Below are 22968 nucleotides of genomic sequence, written 5' to 3'. Positions count from 1 at the left end.
TTACATGCTTGTAAACATCAAATTACAGATTCCTATGTTTCCTTTATGCAAGGACAATGACAGCACTATGCAAATTTTACTACACAGTGCTACCAAAATCTCCTTGCTAATCCTGACCTACAATTACAGTGCAGGATCCATCACTAATAGAGATTGTAAAAAAATTATGCTGCACAATACAGCCTGGACTAAATTTTGCAAGTTTTACTTTCATGAAGTTTTTGAATATCAGAAGGAACACAGGGCCACCTTCAGCAATAATCAAACTAATAAATTCTTGTGTCTTTAACAACATTACAAATCAGGTGGAGAAAAATTATCCTCACCAGTGCAATCTGACACAGAAGCAAGAAGCTGTGTTCTCCAGGCAGTGAAGTGTGAAGATGTGTTATTAACTTCTTCTTGTATATACTTTAGGCTCTTGATTAGAGCCATCTGATTTGCAGCTTCCATGTCTTGTCCATTTGGAAGAAACAGGGACTCTATGCTTTGTAACTGGGCTGAGATTTCTAGCAAACAACTCACAGCTGATGTGCAAACTTCAAAGTCTCTCCTGCAACAGAAATACCATAGAAATACTGAAAGAAGAACAAACACTCCAACTTAAGATTAAACCTTTTCTTGGTCATGGATAAGGGAGAGGCAGCATATCTCCATCCTGAATTTATTAAATAAAAGATTAGACAAAAAGCTTATAGTCACAGTGTTTGAAGCAGAGAGAAATCAGAAGATTATTATTAAATAGGCTACAAACTTATTTTAAAATATGAAAATCTCTTCATTAAATTTATATTTGAAATTCTCCTCATTAGCTAAGGAGCTATGGGGATAAAATCCTGAGAGACCAAAGACAAAGTGGGAAGCTGAGAGAGAAATTTTTTTCACTTTTCAAGGGAATGGGATAAGACATGCATTTCTTTAAAGAGTCAGGCACTGCATTTTGCAAAAAAAAAAAAAGAACAGAAAAATGTTTGAAGAGCACCTGAACCCACTTTTCAATATATGCATAGGTGAAAATTTTCAAAATTACTTGACACATACTATGTGAACATAAAGAACAGATTCATGTGTAGAACTCACCAGGAATAAAAGGAGGTCTCACGTGACTGCTGTCTTACTCTGTCCACCTCTGCTTTCATGGCCTTCACATTTGCTATCACTGCAGTCAATTGTGTAGCTACCTGCAGCCACAACTGATCCTTATTTCGCATCCTGCATCCAGGAGGCAGCTGCTCAGCTGATACTGGAGACAAGTGCTTTAGATCCGGGGGAATCAGGTCAGGTATTCCCGCAAGAACATCTCCCATTTCAGGGACTGAACTCTGAGGAATGTTGGGTTTGACATCGGTCCTTTCACTGTCACTGCACCTGGCTGACTCTTCTTTTGGGCAGCACTGGATAAACCAAGACAGCTCCTCGAGAACCATCACACACTGCATACAGAGTTGCTGCAGTCTGTCTGTCCAGCGTTGAATACTGTCTTGAGGAGGAAATGCTGCATTGTAGTCTCTCTCAGCAGTCAACCTAGAATCTATCTCTTGTATACAACTCAGGAGGTTCCTAGTTAAGAAGAAAAAAAGAGAAGTTAAAATCACTGAGTTTTTTTGTTGTATTTCATTTTTAAAAGATCTACCTCTAACTAAATTAATTAAAAAAAAATCTAGATAATAACTTCTCCTGGAAAAACTAAAACTATAGTTGTTTTTTTTTAAAAAAAGGTTGGATAATTAGTGCTTTTTTTCATCTCCCTGAATTATGAAATACCACAAAGCCCTGGAAATCTGATTTGTTATGAAAGTCATAGTAATGCAAATAAATGTCCACAAAGTTTTACTATTTCGGTGACTGTAAAGCTGAGGAGTTTGTTTAGTTGGGGTTTTCTGTTTATTCTTTTTTTTTCAAGTTTCCTGGCCTTAGAATAAATTTTGCACCAGTAATCTCCAGTCCAGAATTTCTTCTCTCTACAAAGGTACTAGCTCCTAACCTGACTTGTAGAAGTTTTATGGACTACAGAGTGCTAAGCACAAATATGCTCATCAAAGGCAGAATTTGCAGTGACTCCAGTGACCCAAGCAATGAAATGAAAGATCTCATAGAGTAAGAAAGATTCTTACACACTTTTCCTTTTACAGTTATGGCACAACATCCAGTATGTGCTACCTTCCTAAAATTTTTCTTTATAAGCTGTTGATGCTTTACTTATTTTGGCTCAAAATACCATCCAGATGATTTATTTGCCCCAGGTCAAGCCAACAACTTGAATGTAAACAAAATTAACTTAAGCTAATACCAAATGAGAGAGATATAACAATCTGTAAGCTTAATGTTTTAACTGTGTAATTAACTACAGGAATTAGTTCACATATATGCCTTACTTGTTCTACAAAATTATTTTGATTCCAAAATACTGCTGCAGTGATAGGATAAACTTAGATCTTTTCTATCTAGGCTTAATTGAGGGGAGAAGAAATATTGGGGAGGAAAAAGTTGTTATTTTCTTCTGCCTTATTTTTCATCTTTCTGTAACTGATTTGCTTACTGTCAAAATTTCTTGCCAACATTCAAACATTGGAAGATGGAAAATACCTGAGTAAGATCCACTGTTCTGTCAGTGCAGTAAGAGATTGCCTCTGTCTCACAAGCATCTGCATGAGGTGTGCAGTGAACCCTTTGCAGCGTTCAATGCTGCCCAGTCCAATATCCTAAAGAGAATAGAGACAAAATAGTGAGCAGGAAAAGTTAGATGAAGAAGGAGATAACAGCAGTCTGTGTGCCTCCATTTCACTGAGTAGTCTGAAAGATTATGGTTTAATTGAACAAAATTTGCATACAGATTTGCCTTTCAAGTAACTTCTGCAACAATCATTCACATTAGATTTCACTCCACTGCAGCAATTCTTATCAGGAATCTGGTTCCAGTATTAAATCTACCTTATACAAATAATGATTAAAATCTGAAGAGGTACCAGCCTAAATGCTTTACATTCATGACGAATGCTACAACCGTTCCTTTTACCAGATATACTGACAATTACTTTTACTCCTTTCATTAGAAGTGGTCACATCTTAAAGCTCAGAATAAATGGTCACAACACAGAGCATAACTGATCACAGCCACATTCCAGTAAGTGTATCCATGATCAGGTGTGACTTAGTTAAGATCACGTTGTAAAACAAGAGGTAAAGCACAGTGAGAGGAAGAATACCTGGAAGAGGTGCTTTTTTTCTGAAATTCTGGAAAAGTAGCTCTGGCATGGCAGAGCTCATTTGTCTGTTCTACTGGTTTTAGTTCAATCTTTAAATGAAAAAATATATTAGCACTTTTTGTGTTGGACACAGACTCCTGTTACGCCCAATTATAAATATCAACTGATTTCTTCAAGAACACTGAATAACATTGGGATTATTTTCCTTACAAGTTTGGATTCAGCATTCGTAAGTTTCTTCATGCACAAAAATTAGGCAATTAGGGATCTGCTGGGATGAAAGATAATGTACACTGAACAGATCATTAACTTCCTTCCCTGAAACAATTTCGTCCCTACATAAAACAGCAGGTTTCAACACACTGCATTTAATGAGAGCTACAAAAGTGTCATAATTGGTATCATATTACACAACACAGTGTCCTCTCCCATCACTTTTTTACCACAAGGAAATTTCAGTCCCAGCTGTAAAATGAAGTTAACAGAACTAAGATTCTGGTTTTACTTTGCTGGTTTTACCTTGGCAGGTGCTAGCAAGGCTGTTTGAAGCCGAGAGTGACGTGCAAGTGACCGATAGAAGTACTTCTGGCATCCATCCCAGGCAGAAGAAATCTCTGTCAGCAACCTGGCAGGGCACAGAGAAGTACGGTATTAAAAAGTAACTCAGCATGCTGGAGACACCAGGTCAGCTCTTCAACACAACCATTTTGCCTGAAATTTGTTGTTTTGAAAATGCATCGATCTTGCAATTCTTCATTTTCTCTACAAATATTCTGGTCTTAAGAAAATATTTAATTTAAAAAATAAATTCTAAGGAAACCCTAAGCAATAGCAGCAAGATCTTTATCTTTGAAGACCATTTAATGATTTAATAGTGATATTGTTTTTCTTCCCCCCATCATGTAGCTAAATCCAGCTTCACACAGAAGCCTTTCTTTTCAACCTGATACATAAACTAAATGCTTACATCCCAGGACAATAACCAGCATGTCTCAATGACAAAAAAGCACTTGTTGACAGAAAAACAATTTTTAAAAAAATCTGAAAAAAATCTTTCCCTTAAGAAAGCTTTTCCAGTAATGCCCACTTTGAAGTATATGTATTTTCTCCTGAAATATCCCCTTATTTAATGAAGATAAAACAATGAAGAAATCCCTGAAAATCACAGCTCACCTTCAATATAATTATTAGCAGTTTAAACTCTAATATACTGCTAGCAAAGCATCCCAGGCAAGGCTGGACAGTTAACTGGAGGGCTAACTGAAATCTCATTCATGGAAAGAATGAAACTGAGGGTTCAGTTGTAAAGTGCAAATATAGAAAAAAAATGAAATGAAAAAAAAAAACCAAATCCTTGCTCAGTTGCACATACCTAACTGAGATGTAATGTGAGGAAGGGAACATGCAAAATCCTAAATGAATTACTAACCAGAAACCCCAGACTAAATCAACATGCCATAAATTGTATATCTTACAGCTGCAATTCACACAATCTGAGGGTAAGAAGTCCTGGGTACATACGTGGTGTCCAGCTCATGTGTACAATCCACTGCAGCCAAGGCACTATGCAAGTCCAGCGGGCGGAGGTAGAGAACTTCCTGGCAGTCTTTTGAGCGGGACCAGGACAGACCTTTCCGGTACGACAAACCTGCAACGGTATTGCAGCACACATCTGCTGATGCCCTCGTTCTTTGGATGAAAAATGTCACTCACACAGCTGGTAGTAAGACATCACATGTTCTTATTTTGACAAGTCTTTGAACATGCTACAAGTTTTGTAATGTAAGAACACATTGTAGCTGAGCTATCTTGAGCTGAACACAGCAGAACTACACAGCTGACTGAACACTAAGACTAACAAAGACCTGAGTACATTAAGGACTTTTCACTGCCCCATGTCCTTTAAGAAAGCTGAGTTAGGGATCATTTTTAAGACATGAAAAGGCTAATGAATGAAGAAGGTAAAGGTGTTATCTTACATCATATTACGGTGGGTTTATATTAACAAAGATAGCAAAATGCTCAAGAACTCTATACTTTTAAACCAAGCCCGTTTTTAATGGAAGCTCACCTGTTTTAGCAAGGCTTTTAAAGAGATCTGACAAAGCCCGTTGCTTTTGCATCTGAATATGCTTTGCTTCTGATTTCTGCTTCTCCTTAGTTGCTGTCTGATCAAATGTTAAATTTTGCAGTTCGGCTACAGAAACAATAACACCACCTGCATAGAAGACAGCAGACAAAGGTATGAGATTGAAATTAGCATGTATGCAAAGCAGCTCCAGGAAGACAACTATATATCTGCACTTTTTCCTGATTTGTTCCATTTATGTTAGAGAGGTCAGTTGTGGTATGGAAATCACAAGAAAACCTAACCTGTGAACTGGTCGAGATTTTCCACCAAGTTTAAGAATGAATTATTTTCTGTAACTGCTGTACACATTTTCTTCATTTTCTTTGTCAGCTTAGACAGACGATACTGAAGAGAATCTGTATGAAATGTAATGACACCCTGACATTCTGGGAGTGCCCTCTGAAAAAAAAGGAAGAAAATGATACAAAAATACTCAAAGCTCTTGTTTGATCCCTAGGAGTAAATAACTTTAAAATAGGGCTAAATTCTGCATTCATCTGAAATCCCAAAACATGTTCATGTGATTCCTTCATCAGTTCAGCCCCAACACTTGAGAAAAAGCATAACACATGTATGTCAGGCAGACTTCAGTTTTGAACAGTCAAGTGCATGAAAGATGCTATGATCTTACTGTCTTAGGTGTTTGTCATTACCTCTATGAAAAAAATAAACACTGCGTCAGGTCAGCTTCCTTTGGCTTCCAAGATTAAAGGCATTAACCTAATTTACTAATGCCCCCAGGGTATCAGGTAAGAACTCACTCACTTTCCACTAGACATGAATTTTGTTTTTAAAGAACAACAAAAACAGTGTGCAAGTAGAAATTATTAAATAACTGAATTAATTCCTCAGCATATCCAAAGCTTTTCATTTTTTTTTGGTTAATTTTTTTTTGTTTTGTTTGCATGCATCTTTAAGGAATGAAGGCAACATGGAACTGCAAGAAGTGAAACTAATAACCCTGTTAAATATCAGTATCAGGCTTACAAATCACCCACTAACAAACAAAACCCTCAATCAATCAAATACATTAGATCTGCATTAAATTTCTGCCTCTTTGCTCTACCCTCCTGTACAGGACTTGAGGCAAGATCAGCCCTGCTCCTGGTCTGAGGAAATGGAACAAAGCTGAGGGTAACTCAGCATTTCCCACTCACCAGCAAATTCTGATGAGTTATGATTGTCTCCTTGCATCTTGTTAATAAAAACTAGTGATAAGAATAGGAATATCTTTCAGGAAGAAAATTACCTGACTTCCTCTCTGAGCTGGGCAAATTATTTAGAGACATACTAAAGTGGACTCTGTGGAACAGGATTTACCATGCATCAGCTTGTCCAAGGCAAATGTTCACAGTCCACAAACTGTAAGTCAACAGCAAACATATGGCAATATAGTGCATTCCTTTATCAGGATCCAAGCCAAAAGTGATTTAATATTTAATCAGACCTCAGATACACACAAATCCTACAGCTACATCATTATTTGTTTGGGTCCTTGTTTAGAAAAAAAAAAGGGTAATAATAATTTCATCTCTCAGACTATTTTACTTCACTAGTAGAGAAGTAACAAACTACTGCAGACAATATGTAAGCAAATGGGAGATGTAATGTGTAACAGCCTCATCTCTGTGTATCAGAGCACAGACAGAGTGCCAGATCAGTACAGACCATGCTTACCATCCCATGCTGCATTCCCACCCATCTGCAGTGTTGCATAACACTGAACACAAGTAAGACCAAAAAAGTTTGTGATATATTCAACAGATTTGACACTTACATAACATTTTCCTGCATTAATCAGTGAAAAGCAACATATAGATGAGAAAAGAGAAACTGTTCTTCCCACACTTAGAATAACTAATTCAGTCACCTTGGTAACATCTGTTCTAGCAGACAGAACCTTTCTCAATGTGTTGTTTAGCCTCTGAATTTTGGTTTCTTTGTCGTCAGACTCTTCTTGCTTTTGCATGCAGTCCAGCTGCTCTTCCTTACCAATTTCCACCAAGGCCGGCTGACACGGCTCATCCAGAACAACTTCAAACTTCTTCATGAATTTAAAGAGAGTTCTAATTACCAAATGAAAGCAAAAAAATTACTGGGTTTTGTACTCCTGGAAATCTCTCAGCTGCTGGAAAAAAATGTTTTCACTATGTTATGAGCAGAAGAAACATTTCTGCATTCAAATGTAACATCATAGAGAAATAATCTAGAAGGAAGGTTTCAAAAAGGGGAGCTTTATTTTAAGTTCTGACTTACCTGCGTATTTTTTCAACTGATTGCTTTATAGCCCAGAAGCTGACATCATTCCACCTGGAAATCTTCACAAATTCCTATTAGGAAAACAAATAATCAATGAGATTACTTATGTAAATAAAATTAATTATTTCCACATAAAAGATGATCTTTAAACCTTATCAGCTATGATGATCTGGTAGCTTTAAAATCCCAAACATTTTTGTAAGTGAGCAAATTATTGTACAGGCATCTTATTAACATAGTATTTGCACTGCATAAAAACTGCTGCATAGCCAGATGTTGTGAAACGAACAGGGGCTTCACCCCTGGGTAGAAACCTTCATGGACAAATGGGACTGATCAAACATTAAAGCTTTCAATCAAACCCTCTCCCACCTCAAGAATTAATTCTTGCCAAAGAAAATGTTTAGTAAGGATTTCAGTGGCCAACAGAACTACTACAGACAAATTCAAATATCTGCTCCACTGTTCCTTTGATTAGACTGGTATGTTGTCTGAGCCAGGTCTCCTTTTACCTTAAGTTCCTTTTCTATGGGCTGACGAAGTTCAGTGATTTTGGCCTCAACACACTCTGAAAACTGCTTATAGTAGTTGTACAAATTCCACAGGATGCTGCACAGAACATCTAGAAGGGAGAAGGGACAGATAATAACAATAATAATCATCATCATCATTTCTTTTAGAAGAGGGCATTTTTCAGTATCATTACAATGATATGATTTGTGAAAGCTTAGCAACACAAAGGTGAGGTAAACTCACCAACAGGAAAACAGTAAAACAGCTCTATTGGCTTGTGTTCTATTTATGAGCTCAGTGACCTGTCTGGAAAGTCTGGAACACCTGATGGCTGAATACTGGGATGCTGTAGAGGTAACTCATCAGAGGTACTGCTAACAACTTACCCTTTTCTGCTACTTGAGGCATCAGCAAGACATGGCAGTGGAAAACCAGCAGTACTTGGAGCCGTGCCTGAAACTCTCCCAGAGAAGAGCCTTCAATGAAAGCCTGTAATGTGCTGACCAGAGTTTTCACATCCATTTGCTCAGTAGTTCCTGAACATTGCACCAGAAATTTAGAGAGAGAAAACAAAAAAAACCCTAAAATATTTACTTGAAAATTGTTGTCTTTTATAACTTATAACTTTCAATTAAATACTGAATCTCAATTAGGAAAAGTTAAAAAAAAAATAGGGAAGGGGCAGAGAGGGGAAGAATTCTGATTTAATAAGTAAAATTAACAGACTCCATGCTGGAAGAAAGGAAAGGGAACAAGAAGAAGCATTAGTGACTGAGAAGGTCACTTATATGTTGAATTTCAGAATCCATTGAGTATTTACAGAATACTTGCTATTCCCTGTGAATGAATGGCTTTTTCAGACATGATAAGCACCAATATGTCACTGCCAGTTCCTTAACTACTCAAAGTCACGAGGACAGAAATCAGAAGAATCTGGTAGGGAATACAGTGTCTTTAGGGTATTATCCGTGGAAGAAGACATGTTGTCCTCTTCGAGATGTAATATAACTGAAGAATCTGAAGCTCATCAAGTGCATTAAGTAGTCAGGAGATTGTAAACTTGGTCTCAAGCCAGAGGATAGTGCTTTCATCTTTACAATTCCATTAAATTTGGGGGAGGCAAGGTGCTACCTCTCATTCCCCTATTATATGTAACATGAATACGTGCAGACAGATTTGCTAAGAACAGTATGTACCAAAACCTACTTTAAGAATTTTTTACGCTTTATACAGAATGTATAAAGGTGCCTTTTCCAGTTGCAGATGGAGGCCTCCTACCCTCCAAATCTGTTTGAAATGTTTGTATATGCATGATGTACAGCTATCACCATTCTACTTTCTTTTAGATGCTTTTTACAGACATCTTTTCTTTGCATCACAACACAGATCTTATGAGCCACAAGTCGTTTCAGAAATATATACAAAGTACACTGAATATGGAACACCCTACACAGTCATGGAATTTACTGTAGAGCAAAGAACTATACCTGAAAGTGCATTGTCAAATTGTGGCATTTAGGATCATAATCATACATCCTTAGTAATTACAAGAACTGCATCACATTTATTTTAAGGCCAGGACTTACCTTCTGTGTTTGCCTCTGTCTGTTCTTGAACATACTTTTCAATCATCTGATAGATTGAGAACCAGTGCTTTGTGGATTTCTCCACATGCTGCTTCATAATGTTGTCCAAACTTACTGACCAGCAACTAGAAACAATAAGAAAAGGGAGAGAGAAATCAAAAATATCATGGGTACTTTGGGTTCAAAACAACCAAAATTTGTTTTTTGTTTCTATTAAACTAATGGAAAATTTAGCAGCATGAAAGAGTCTGCATATAAGCTTAATATATAAAATCAATTTCTGAGAATCATTGTTTTGATACCATTATTAAATATGAGAGAAGAATAAAAGAGCGGGTAAAGCAAAATCCATCAGAGGCAGGTTTAAAAGTTTATTTTCTCAGAAATTGAGGCAGACTTGTGGAATTCCTGATTGTGACACACTGTGGCTATAAAAATTTCACATGGTCTTAAATGGGAGACAAGACAATAATTTTTAAGGACAATTTAATGATAGTTATTAAACAAACAAAACCCTGTAGGCTCAGGAAACCCTAGGATGAAGAAAACAGGAGAGCACTGGTAAAATATTGTTTCTACTTCTGAGACAAATGCATAGAGTCTCCACAGCCTGGACATGTTCATTCTGATCCACTACAGCTCCTCACTGGTGGTCTCTTTCCCCCACATATTTTCACCACAAGAGATACAGAGAAGCATGTTCCAAAATTAAGGCAATTATGTATTGGAGTGTGCTTCCATATGGAGATGTGAAAGCTTGCAGTATCTAAGGAAAAGCAGCACTGAAGGACAATCCTTACTTCAACTCCAATCTACGCCACTGAATGATCAGTTGTGTGACCAGATCAAGGTGCTTCCGCAGGGACAAGGCCCGACTAGCGTTCTCCTCCCAGTCCTAGAAAAGAAAAGTTCCCCTTCACACAAAGCCAGAAATTAGTCACTGCCTGGCAAAACTCATTGCATTACTCTGGATTACTGGGTTCTTGCTCTTTAAACTTTCAGCATGAAGCAAGTTCACTTCCTCAAATCCTGAGAAGCAAACAGCTTTTATGTACTGTGTTTGTAACATGGTACCAAATAAAGGTAAGGAAACATAAAAGAGAAAAATGAACTTTACCTAAGACTTCTTCTTACCTGTGCTTTTGCAAGAAGAATTTCCAAGCCATTCAGAAACTTTGAGAGAGGACTAGAAAGTGGAAAGCTCCGGATTCTGTCCATCACAACTAACAGCTGCAGAACAAAACCAAAAACATTCAGTAACTGCACTTTAACAGAAGAAGCCATGAAAATTTCTATGAGCATAACTGACCCTCACAAGAGATAAGATTTTCTTTTTTACACATTTTTAAAATGCATTCTTAATTTAGTATAAGATCACTAGGAGTTCAGTAAGGCAAATGCACTTGGGGAAGAGGGCACAAATTACCTAAGGCAAAGAGCTCATATGGAATCTGAGCTTCTACATTACCCTAAGAAATGTAACCTGAAGACAACACAGATGCTGTAAGAGGGACTAAAAATAATTATTCCAAAGTATTATGCAAGAAAGAACTTCAGAAGAAAACTGAGTAGAATAAGCAAGACCTCAGGGATCTTTAAGCTATGGCAGGCTGAAGACTGCTTAAAACTCTTGAGTTCAGACTTGGCAGAATCCCACTTAACATTTGATAACTAAAATAGAACAGTAATACCTATACCTCTTATGAATAAACAGGTATGACTTCAAAACATCTGCATGAGTAATACATCTATGCAAGCATATCAATGTGCGTGCACATGTCTATGCATATCTATACACATATTCACACATAAATACAATCCTAAAATGTTCCAGTTTCCCCCAAATATTTGTTGAGGTGTTTTTACCTGCACAAGTACAGGATGCTCTGGCCATTCCTGCAGTAGTCCATTTATTTCTTTAGCAAAATTGTCAAGTACAGGTTGGCACTGTCGGACTTGCTGAATATTGGGATGCTGATAGAAGTCATATGGGCCATCTTGCTGCAGCACAAGATCTGAAGTTACTTCCTCAAAAAAGGTATTGTGAAGAAGAGTGCTCAGCAGAAGTTGGCTTCCCAAAAGACTGTCATTCATTTCAGCACCTAGGAAGCAAGTAAGGAAGACAATCACACATGCTATTAGTTCTTTTTTCAGTTGAATAGATAAAGTTAGGGGCTTTTCCCCCCTGTAGCCCAAGCCTTAGCATGTTATCTTTTACAAGGATATAAGACTATACCACTGGAACAATGAGATGGAGTATGGAACGCGACACATACTTAGAGTTTATATTCTCTATTTTATCAGACTTTTCTATGAAAGTACAAGTGTTGTAAAGACAGGCTGTAATCCTGTCAGAACAACAGATCACCTGTACATAAATTTACATCAAGGAGATACTACTATAAAGCAAGGCTCAGTGGAAAAGTATTCCAACGCACAAAAGTAATCCCACATACATTATGGCTCAGGTGCAAACACAAAAATAAGGTACTGTAGAAACAACAGCCCTTATCCACTTCACCTTAATTGCACATACGCCTAGATCAGAACTGAAATACATAGCTGTGCTTTAACAAGTGATGATTCTTAATTCTCACACATTGATTAAAAAATTTACACATCAAGTTTTTGCAAATTCAGGGTGGAAAAAACCCCATGATACCTTTTTTCTCTTTACTTTATATATATAAGCTAAATTTAAAACAATTCTTTAATGAACTTCATTGCAAAATTTACTTATGGGAAATTTCTTCAAGTGCTTTATTTTCCACAGGACTATGCAGATCCTATGATCAAAATTTCACTCAGTATTCAATAAATTCTTAAACTTTGTTGGTCTTCTACATTACCAAATGGAATTTTAATAAATGCATAGAAGAATAAAAATCAAAGCATTCTACAAGACAATTCTGAACATGGGACAAATTCTCTGTGAAAAGGATTTTCTGTTTTCTGCATTTTTCCTATAACAAGTGTGTTTCATGACTTGTAGTGTGATTATTTTGAAACAAATCTTTACAAATCTAAACCATCATATCTGAAATACTGCTAGCATTCTTACCAATTAAAGGATAGAATTGTGACACCAGGCATGCACCAGTCTGATAGCAGGAAATAAATGTACTGAAGTAATGCTTGGCTTGATGAGAAGGCAGACTCTGTTGATACCACAGGGATCGAGCAAAGTTTAAGCACAACTGCTGATGAACCTTCATTACTGTTTGCATGGAGCTCTTGGACAAAAGGGCTCTGTCAACTTCCAGCTGGTCTTCCACTGGATCTTCAGTTTCCATTTTTTCTTCTAGGCTTGGCTGAGCTGTGATATCTTCAAAGTCCTGCAAATTACATGATAATCAAAAGTAAATTTTAATTTCTTCTTTTAATGCCTCCTCTTCCTATCTCCTCTTTTGCTTTTTTTGTCATTGCAACGACATGCTAATGATTTGCAGCTGGTACCATATAGACAGACTGCCAGTCTGAAACTAAACACAGGTGTACAGAACATTTTGGGGGTGTAACTACAGGAGGCAAGAGTGCAGTACAGTGATCCCTGAGCTGCTGTCAACTGAATTCCTTTGCAGAAAAAGCAGCAGCAGCTGTGTTTGCTGATAAACCACCTCAACACTGCGTGGTTGTTTGAGGACCTGAACCATTTTGTCCCCGCTGCTTTATTTAATCAAGGAGATCAGCCTTCTCCACACATAGTAGAACCTCAGATGACCTTACCTGCTAAACAAACAAAATTCCAGCTTTTTACAAGTAACTATATTATCGTTCAGTTATATAATTTGGGATTATTCACCCAAACCACAGTACAATTCAAGCCTGGAAATTAATCCCAAAAACATTTTTCAACCAGAAGGTAAAATAAACCTTAAGCACATAACTGAATACCTATAAAAAATCTACCCCAATTTGACTTTTGGTTGAAGGAAAAGCTGCTTCATTCCTCATGCCATTTACAGCATTTATTTTCAGGAGCAACTTCACATGTAATTTCTGCTATTACCTTTTCATGAAAAGGAAATCTCCTCCTGAATTCTTCTTCTTCCTCTTCTTCCTCGCTCTGTCCTTTCCCGTGGCTTTTACTCCTGTATCTGTACAGGCTGCATTCCATTGCCTCCTTCTCCTGGGCACGTCGCTCCTGCTCGTCCCATTCATTTACAATTGCCTAAGGAAACACAACGCAAGATGCTTCTACACAAGTTAACATCATCTCCTATTCCATCAATGGGGCAGCATCTATTTTGCTTGGCTCTTCCCTTCTCTGTGGTCTACAACAGTAGAAATCAAAGCCATCTAACATTTGTGAATTACCCTCTTAACAAGCTAACGAGGAAAATGCAAAGACAATACCCAAGAGAGTACTTGACCAAGTTCCAGTCTTCTTTCCTAAACATTTAATAAAGAAACTCTCAACAAAGTTCGCATTGGGGTGGGTTTTTTTGTGTGTGTGTCCACCTCTCTGGGTTTTGTTGCTTGGGGTTTTTCTTACATAAACAAAATCTTTGCTAATTATTACAGGCTATCGTTTTATGCCTTGATAAATTCAAACAAGTTAATCCAGTATATTATATTAACTTTTACAATTAATTGGGAAAAAAATTATAAGATTTTAAAGAACATCATACTAATAATAATAATTATCAAGATATGGACCTCTAAAGATCATCTAACACAACCCCTCTGCCACAGGCAGGGACATCTTCCACTAGACCAGGTTGCTCAAAGCCTCATCCAGTCATTCTCAAACACTTTCAGGGTTGCAGCATCCACAACTTCTATGGACAACCAGTTCCTGTCTCACCATACAGATTTCTAAACAATTATTTTCATACCCAATCTATATTTACCATCTTTCATTTTTAAACTCTTGTGCCTTATTCTACAAGCCTTGGTAAGAAGTCTCCTTCCCTCCTTTATATAAACCCCTCTTATATACTGAAAAGCCACAAGAAGTTCTCCTCAGAGATGTCTCTTCCAGCCGGCTGAACAACCTCAACCTCTGTCAGCCCTTCTTCACAAGAGTGGTGTTCCAGCTCCCTGATGATTTCTGGGTCCCTCCTCTAGAGCTGTTTTAGCAGATCCATGTCTTCCACAGGGAAGATAAGTTCAGAGCAAGACTCCCAGTTATGGGCATCCAGAGCTTACCCGACACAGATGTCTGAAGAGCTGCAGAGATTTCTGGTCCATCTCTCCTCTGGATAGCACATGGCATCGAAGATGCAACAAAGCGTTCACCAGGAGCTGCTCCAGAGTTGGGGAAGGCTGCTCAGCTCCCTCAGATCCTCCTTCAGAGTGCTTCAGAGAAAACTTTTTAAGTCCATTAAGTACCCCAACTGAATTCACTGAACATAAAATTTCTGCCCGAGCAAAGTAAGTGGGAAAGGCACGGCCAACAGAAGGAAATGCCAACAAAGAAGTGAGGAGGTTGCTGAGATCAGCTGGGCACACAGAGCTCTGCAGCACTGCGTTCGCTTCAGAAGCCACTAATCGCATGCCGTGCTGCAGCTGCAGGATGGCAGCTTGCAGGGGAATGATGGCATCAGGGAACGCAGCATACTCCTCTGCCAGGTGTTTTCTAAACTGATGGTGTGATTGTTGCCAGGATGCCTCTTCATTTAACAGGTTCTGTATAGCCTGCAGTGATTTAGGTCTCTCTCCACGGAGGAACTGCAGGAGACGGGCTAGAAGGTCTTGGACTGAGGAAACCCGTGCTATGCTGTTGATGTACTGGTGAGCCTCCTGGTACAAGCAATCATACAGTGGAGCTGGAGGCCTGAAGGCCTTCCTTCTAGAAAGACTGCTTATTTGCTCCTTCAGCCTCTGCATTCTTTCATGCAACAGCCTGTTAAGAAACAACATTGACCAGTTTAGACATGGGAATATTTTTCACATGAACTTGTTTAAATTTATCTAACGTAGCAGTTAGATACACGAAAAGAAAAATCAGAAAATACTCTGATATTTTGTGTGAAACAGCAAATAAAGAAAAAACAAGGGACAGCCTTTTAGCCCACAGATGTAGATTTCTTCTCTCCCTGCCACTTCAACAAACTTCAAGTACTTTTTTCTTGCTACCTGACAGCTCTGTGAGCATTAAGAAAAAAAAATCATATCACCACAAGCAACTGGTAAAACTCAACCATTCAGAACCTGCTTTCAATTATTATCATCTCTTTAAGCAGTAGTATGGAACTACCAGATCCTCTGTATGCATAGTAATTCAATTAAAAATTCCTACTGAAAGTGGAAAATAATGAATAATAGACAGTTTTTATCTTCATGCAGACAGAACACACCTGCAAGTCTGCAGAAAGGAGAAAGCTCTCTTGGCTTAAACTTCCTCCTCAAGTTCCTCTGATAAAAAAGAACTACAAAAAGCCCCAAACCAAATAACAGCGGCTACAGATTCTGAATATCAATAGCGTACTCTGCTCTGTGTGGTAAGAAATTTAATTCACCCACAGCAACACAGGCAAAGGCTATTGCTAAAATACACATATATGGATTTTTTCCCCAGTAATATCAGCTGAAGAACTTTGCAAAATAGCACTGGCACATATAATGGCCTTGAGAAACTGTAGTGATAGATAATTCATCTCACTTCAACTGATTGATAACATTGTCACATTTTAAGGAAAGTACTGTAATTTAAATGTATGGCATTGTTTTTACTTCTGGGCATGGTTTCAACTTCATCAATAGATGATGGCCACTGCTTTAACTGTTCTATTTTCAGCAGTACAAAGTGTACAGACAATTCCTTACTACAAGTAAGGAGCACAGCTGTTTCTTCTCTACCTCCTCAATATGTAAATAGATACTTTAAAACCAGCAACTCTAGTTTCTACAGAAAGAGAGAAAAATTGTAAAGCTCCAAAGCCTGAGCACACAAAGATGACATGTCCACTTCAGAAGAGATGGTCAGTGCTTGGGTGTTACCTGATATGGGGATGAATACAGTTGCTGACTGTTTCATCTTCAATACTTTTTCCTGTATGCAGCTGAGATGAAAAATCATGTGTTTTCCATTCACACTCCAGCTGGTATAACTAAAAAGGAAAGAATAAACCATTCACAGAAGTTCTTATTTTAGTAACCAATGAGGTACATCAACTTCTTGGACATTGGAAGTTCTAATGGTATAATTTAAAAATCACAACCAAGCCAAACTCCTCTGCATTGATTTTATACATAACAAAGGTAAAAGCCAACTTGGCTTCATGCTCACCTCTTCTTTTGAGTACTTGAGCTTGTATTCTCTTTTAACAGCTGGATCAAACCTGGTCTGTGGAATCCACATCTGGATCTGCACCAAGCCAATGCTCACCCAGAGGCTTCCTCGCCAAGCTGTCTCTGGTAACTCCTGAAGCCCTTCCCCATGGAACTGATGCAAGCAAGTGAGCAGAAGGAACAGGAATTCTTTAGGAAGTAATTCCTGATCCGTGATGCTTTCAAGTATCTTGAGAAGGTACTCATATGCAACAGGATCTTTGAAGCAGAGCTTCTCGCAGCACTCCAAAAATTCTTCTTGAAGATCCACTGGAATCAGATCTACCAGAGCAGAGAGCAGTCTGCCTAGCATTATTCCTTGCAGTCTAGCATCTGTGTGTCTGGAGAAAAAGGAATGAGAAAATGTTTACACACAGTAAGCAACCTTCTGTAACATGCTTGATTTAAATAACAGATATGTGGAAGAGAGATCTTAATACCTAAAATCTGCTATTGAAGAGATAGCCAGGTTGGTCCACAGCACTGTGCTGACTTTGTGAAGCTGCTGTGCTCTCTCCATCCATTCTCCCAGTGTTACATGGGATGATGACAAGACAGGAAGCCCACTCACATCCCACTGGCTAGTCTTGCTGCTGCTAGTTAGAATTTCAAAGAAGCACTTTGAGAAAACAGCTCGGGTCAAAATGCCTGGGCCCTAAATCAAGAGATTAAGAGTTAGATCATTCAGATGCAACTTGCTCTGACTATGCTAGAACTTACAATATTGCTTTAGAAAACTTGAATTAGTCAACAAGAGCATTCAGCCTAGAATTTGACTAGGTCAGAAGCAACAAACCTTCACAGAATGGTTCACATGAGATTTAGAGAAGCAGTTTTCCTCTGTTGCAGGCAGTGGCCTCCAAGTCAACCAGTAATCTGGGTCCATGGTGAAAGTACTGCTCCAAAAGGATGCTAACACAGCATTAACTAGCTGAGATGACAGAAGAGACATTTCTTCAGGGGATATCTATGGAGAAATATAAACCTAGAGGTGAGAATAATGTACAGGGAGTAAAAGAGTATTAAGCACACACATGTACAAAGGAAATATGATTCTGTTTTTCAGTAGGGATAGCACAAGATACTCTCCAAGATCCTTTCAAATTCACGTAGCATTTGCTTGCATCTCCTCAATGAAGAGTAAACTTCTTGAGGTCAGCACTGTTTCCTGACTGTGAAATATGCAGCATGTTTACAGAGCAAGTTGTTAGACTACAACCTCTATTCCATGACTGTGCAACCTTTTGTTACAATACACGAGGGTGCAGAGGCATGAAACGGGTAAAGCCATCCAATACTGTGCTCTGAAGCATTTAAGGTGAGCTTGTGTTTTACTGTGCTTTGTGGGAACACCACCACTGTATCATAAATATTAAACAGTTATTAAATGTTCTACAGAAAAATGTATCAAGTAGCTTTATTAGTCTGTTTGATTTACAACAGAACTAAAAAATTTTAGAGGCACAGGAACAAAGGAAAGCATTTTTTAGCACAAAATTACTTTGAATACATAGATACAACCAGGCTGGCACCTACCATCCAAACAATTTCCCATTAGGTCACAGACGGATGTATGGAACAACACTACCAAACAAACGATTTTATTTGAGATTTTGTGGTATTTTATCTTTCAACATTGTTTTTTAATTGCATTTTCTCAAGGCTTGCAGTTATTAACCTTTGTTAAAAGAAGGAACAGCTTTTGTCAGGCAGACATAGAAAAGCTGAATGTCAAAAATCTTAGTGATATACATATTTTGAAGAACCTTTGAAACTTCAAGAAGATTATTTAAACTAAAGATCTGGTTTAATTAAATTAAAATAAAACTTGCTCTTACTTCATTAAGGTGTAACAAGTGCCACAGTCCAGAGAGCTGGTGAGAGGCAGCTGGTGTCAGCTTCAGAGAAAAAGCTATGAACTGAGCTAGATCTGAACAGACGCTTAAGTCTTGACTGCAGTTCTTCCTGTAGCAGGTAAAAAAAATACAACCTAAGCAGTGCTTAAGCAGGACATATGAAATAAATCACTTGGATGTTGGAATACCAACCATCAGAGTTCCAACACTTGGATAGTAAAACAAATTAAGAATGGCAAGCAAAGTCACCAAAAGGTTAAAATGACAGTGTTTCAAATGTTGGGGAAGAACAAGCACTCAAATAATATTCAAAACACTTGAATCCTTCAAAGCTAACAAAGTCTAAACAAAAGGGGGGAAAGTGTAATGTCCTATAGCCAGAAGCTCCATGTTAAGCAAAACATACAAAACATTTGGGGACAAACCGTTTTCTAGCTTTATAGCTTTTGTGAAAAGTCAGAACTTAGCTGAATCCAAGAGTGAATCAGTGATTCTAACAGTCTCATTACACAAAAAATTTACTTTCACTGAAATCCATAAATGAATAGTTTAATAATTTCTTTTAAGGAAGGGTGAACCTGACTAAAAATAAATACACTTGACCCCTTAAAACACCAACACTTCTTAAATTAATAATGTTAATTCAAACTATTCTATGTGTGTATAGTTTACACAAAAGTAAGCATGCATGCTAGCCTACTTCCTTCATCTCCAGGTCTAATTGAGTTTTTCTGCAGTAGCCCCCAGCAATACAGTATAAACACCTTCTGTTGATCCCTGATACACATACATTTGTGTGCTGCAGAGAAATGTATGCACATACACACAGGTGTCTATAAATCACAAACATCCAGGTTTACATGCAGCTGTAAAGCACCAAAGTTACAGTTTCTAGCTAGGGATTTGGAATATCACAAAAGGAATATAGGGGTTCTTTCTCCAAACTTCTTCTTACCTTCTTGCACAAGCCTTGGCCACACAATCTGCTGTTAGTTTGTACTGCCAGAGTATCCCTATGTATTCCATTGCAGGCCACAGCTGAACCTGACTGCAGAGCTGGTTTAGCAGGGCAGGGTCTAAATGGTTGGAAATGGTGTCTTCAGGAAGCCTTTCTTCTGAGTAACTGTATGTGACTCCTCCTGCTTTCAGCTGTGAATGTACAGCTTTCAAAAATATCTGTAGCTGACCTGTTTGACAGAACAAAAGAGGCACATAAATGTATGTACTATGTTTCTTGTCAGTGAACATTTAACAACCTTTCCATCTGTGTACAAAATAATGGAGATGGCAGAAACCATCCTGCTGGGCTCTTCAAAAGTGTTACCTACCCAGACTAACATCTTCTAAATGATTGGCTCTTATTATCAGGCCATCAGCTTGCAGCAATGCTTTCTTCATCTTCACTCCTGTGGCAGCAATATTCGCACAGCACATTTTTTCCTGCCATCTACTGTCTCCACAGGCCAATTTTAGCTCCAGGATGTTCAGTGGTTTGCTGAGAGCTTTTAACTGAGAAAAACATTCCATGCCCAGTTTATCCTGGAAACATGAAAAGGACAATTTGTTTCAGCGGTGCTAACAAAGCCACAAACAAAATTTGTGACTGCAGACAAAACTAAGATTTCAAATTCACATGTACACAATTAAAGTACAAGCATACATAACCAGCCTGCAACAACAGCTTAAAAATAATCTTTTAGTAGCCTGACTCAATACAGCAGGAAGACAGAAACTGAAACAGGTGGCTACAATTCCTCCCTGTCAAGTTAGGTTTTCTTCCCCTTCATGAAGAAACTACATATATCATGCAGACAAATAGTACTTCAACTGGGCAACTGATCTAAATCAAGGGCAATAAATACACAAAATAATAAAAAAATACCAGGAGCTACTGTCACTTACAAGAAATTCCAGGTTATATCTGCAAATACATTTGGAGGCTTAGCTATATTAGATCCATTTGGATGCCTAAATACATTTGGATCTTTCCAAATTCTTAGTAAGCACTGAATGTTCTTCAGAGTCTCATAAAGTAACTGTGTGCATTTTTTGATAGCTGAGTATCCTCGAGAGAGAAGGTCATAAAAACCTAGGTCTAAGCACTAATGACCAACACAACTGCACATAACTACTTGTGCACTCCTTTTAAACAGGGACTTGGATTCTTTAGAAAATTCACTGCATTTTTTTTTTAATTTATTACAACAAATTCTGAAATATATGAACTCCAAAACTTTCAAATTTAAGAGGCCTTGTTTTGGGAAGTCATAAGGCAGCCCCACCTTGTGCTGTATAGAAGGAAGTGCACAGGCTGTTCTAAATACACCTATGTTCACCGAATAAGCAAGTGACATATTGATATTCACAAGCCTCCAAATCACAGCAAGGAGTAATATTTTTATGCTCAGGTACCTCTTTCTATTAAGTAAATATTTTCTATACATAGCATAATTAATAGTAGAAATGCTATATCTGGATAACTGATCTATTTCTCAGAAGATATGTACATTAATATGCGCTGAAATTTTCTTTTTAATCAATCTTAAAAATAGAAAAGAATTGTGTTTTCTCTGTCCTGAAAAAGCAAGTGCTGTAAATGTATTAAATCCTATCTGGACATTGCTGGAACTACAAATCCTTTGCAAACATAATATTGATACCTTAAAAGGAAGGGGTCTTCCTAGAGACTTCTGTAGTATCTTCATATTGGTTGAATTACCAGCAGGATTGACCAAGCAGCTCTGAATCTGCTGTGAAATTGATTGAATTTCCCTGGAAATTCTTGTGGAGGGAAAAATAAAAAAAGGGAGGGACAGATGGGAGAAAAAAGCTCACAGTTAACAGAAATTTGAGAAACAAGGGAAAAGGATGTAAAAGGATGTATAAGTATCTTTTTACTAAAGGGGTAAAAATTCTAGATGATCGTTTGAGCAAGCAGAAGCACAGTGCTAGCAAACACAGATTTTTAAAAACAAACAATGTAATTTGCATCACTAATGGAACACAACTTGGGACACTAATCTAAACAATGCTTAGCAGCTATAACACTACAGAAAACAGTAATTTATACAGCTATTTAACAAAAATCAAAAGCCACCAAACAAAGCCACTCACTTGTTCTCTGACTCAACAAGCATCTGAGGAATTCTGTCAATTAGGTGTTTCATAACCCAGTGCCAGTGCAGAGCCAGGAGTGACAACCCTGGTGAATCCACTGTGACAGAGTCAGAGACAGCCCAGAGCCGGTCCCGCCACAGCAAGCGGCACAAAACCTAGAACCAGCCAAGGAGGTTACAGAGTTACCACTGCCACAGGTTACACAACACTGCTTACTTCAAGCAGGAGAAAAAGCAAAACCACCATCACTTGTATTGACTTCAGAGTCCCACAATGTTTTGTATTTAGTGCTACACAACCAGGACTCAACTACAGGTTCTCTAAAAATACCACACCAGCAAGAGGAACTACAGCAGCCAAAACCAACCAATACCTGCACCAAGTCTACAATGTCAAGATTTCAGCAAATAGCTATTCATGGACTGAAAAGGGAAAGGGAGAAGTGAACCACCTCTGTGGCCTGCATGTCAGATGTCCAGGTTCACAGATTCTTATCTCAGAAATGGATACTCTGTTTATCATCAGTGGAGAGAAACAGGCACTCCTACAGCACAATTCATCCCATCCTAAGCAAGTATTAGAGGGCACAAATACAGCCACTGAAACAAACATGACTTTTTGCCTACTGTTAGGCATATTCTGAATACAAACAAAAGCACTGCACTTTATTTCATGGCCCCTGAAACTAAAAACAGTGTTTTGCACACAATCTCATTTCACCCAATTTCCATAAATATACTTTGCAAAGTCTACTCACATCATGCGTGTCATCGTCACTTAAGGCCACCTGAGTAGACTTCACCCAGTGAAGTGCAAATGCATCCCAAAGTTCAAAGAAAGCAGCAAGGTTGACCACGACTACATGAGGAAGACAGTTGTAACTTCCTGGATCTGAGGTTTGGGGAAGAGGAAAAGAAAGGCAGAGACTGAATATTCCAGCCACATCACATGACACATTTGGGTCAACTTCTGATCACTAGAACCTCTCTGTGATTGAGGAAAAAAATCTACAACCTGAAAAGATC

The 22968-nt window shown here is 38.1% G+C and overlaps 1 protein-coding gene across 3 annotated transcripts in view; it reads right to left on the bottom strand.

Moving 5' to 3' along the window:
* Window positions 1–22968, bottom strand: part of MDN1 (midasin AAA ATPase 1) — a 92615-nt gene that overhangs the window by 17151 nt on the left and 52496 nt on the right. For all 3 annotated transcript variants that reach the window (XM_050972732.1, XM_050972730.1, XM_050972731.1), the window contains exons 53-80: window positions 22701–22834; window positions 21941–22098; window positions 21487–21607; window positions 20155–20365; window positions 19782–20013; window positions 18809–18935; window positions 17767–17937; window positions 17411–17625; window positions 16930–17311; window positions 16641–16750; window positions 14847–15543; window positions 13705–13866; window positions 12757–13030; window positions 11562–11797; window positions 10830–10925; window positions 10496–10590; window positions 9696–9820; window positions 8496–8645; window positions 8109–8218; window positions 7594–7667; window positions 7208–7403; window positions 5580–5736; window positions 5278–5424; window positions 4728–4854; window positions 3726–3831; window positions 2587–2702; window positions 1081–1560; window positions 327–553 (exon numbers count right to left, since the gene is read on the bottom strand). In XM_050972732.1, coding sequence (XP_050828689.1) covers window positions 327–553; window positions 1081–1560; window positions 2587–2702; window positions 3726–3831; window positions 4728–4854; window positions 5278–5424; window positions 5580–5736; window positions 7208–7403; window positions 7594–7667; window positions 8109–8218; window positions 8496–8645; window positions 9696–9820; window positions 10496–10590; window positions 10830–10925; window positions 11562–11797; window positions 12757–13030; window positions 13705–13866; window positions 14847–15543; window positions 16641–16750; window positions 16930–17311; window positions 17411–17625; window positions 17767–17937; window positions 18809–18935; window positions 19782–20013; window positions 20155–20365; window positions 21487–21607; window positions 21941–22098; window positions 22701–22834 — 5436 coding nt within the window. The remainder of the gene's footprint in view (window positions 1–326; window positions 554–1080; window positions 1561–2586; window positions 2703–3725; window positions 3832–4727; window positions 4855–5277; window positions 5425–5579; window positions 5737–7207; window positions 7404–7593; window positions 7668–8108; window positions 8219–8495; window positions 8646–9695; window positions 9821–10495; window positions 10591–10829; window positions 10926–11561; window positions 11798–12756; window positions 13031–13704; window positions 13867–14846; window positions 15544–16640; window positions 16751–16929; window positions 17312–17410; window positions 17626–17766; window positions 17938–18808; window positions 18936–19781; window positions 20014–20154; window positions 20366–21486; window positions 21608–21940; window positions 22099–22700; window positions 22835–22968) is intronic.

This window comes from Serinus canaria, chromosome 3 (assembly GCF_022539315.1).
Source record: "Serinus canaria isolate serCan28SL12 chromosome 3, serCan2020, whole genome shotgun sequence".
NCBI lineage: Eukaryota > Metazoa > Chordata > Aves > Passeriformes > Fringillidae > Serinus > Serinus canaria.
This window is presented reverse-complemented; position numbering and strand designations above follow the sequence as displayed.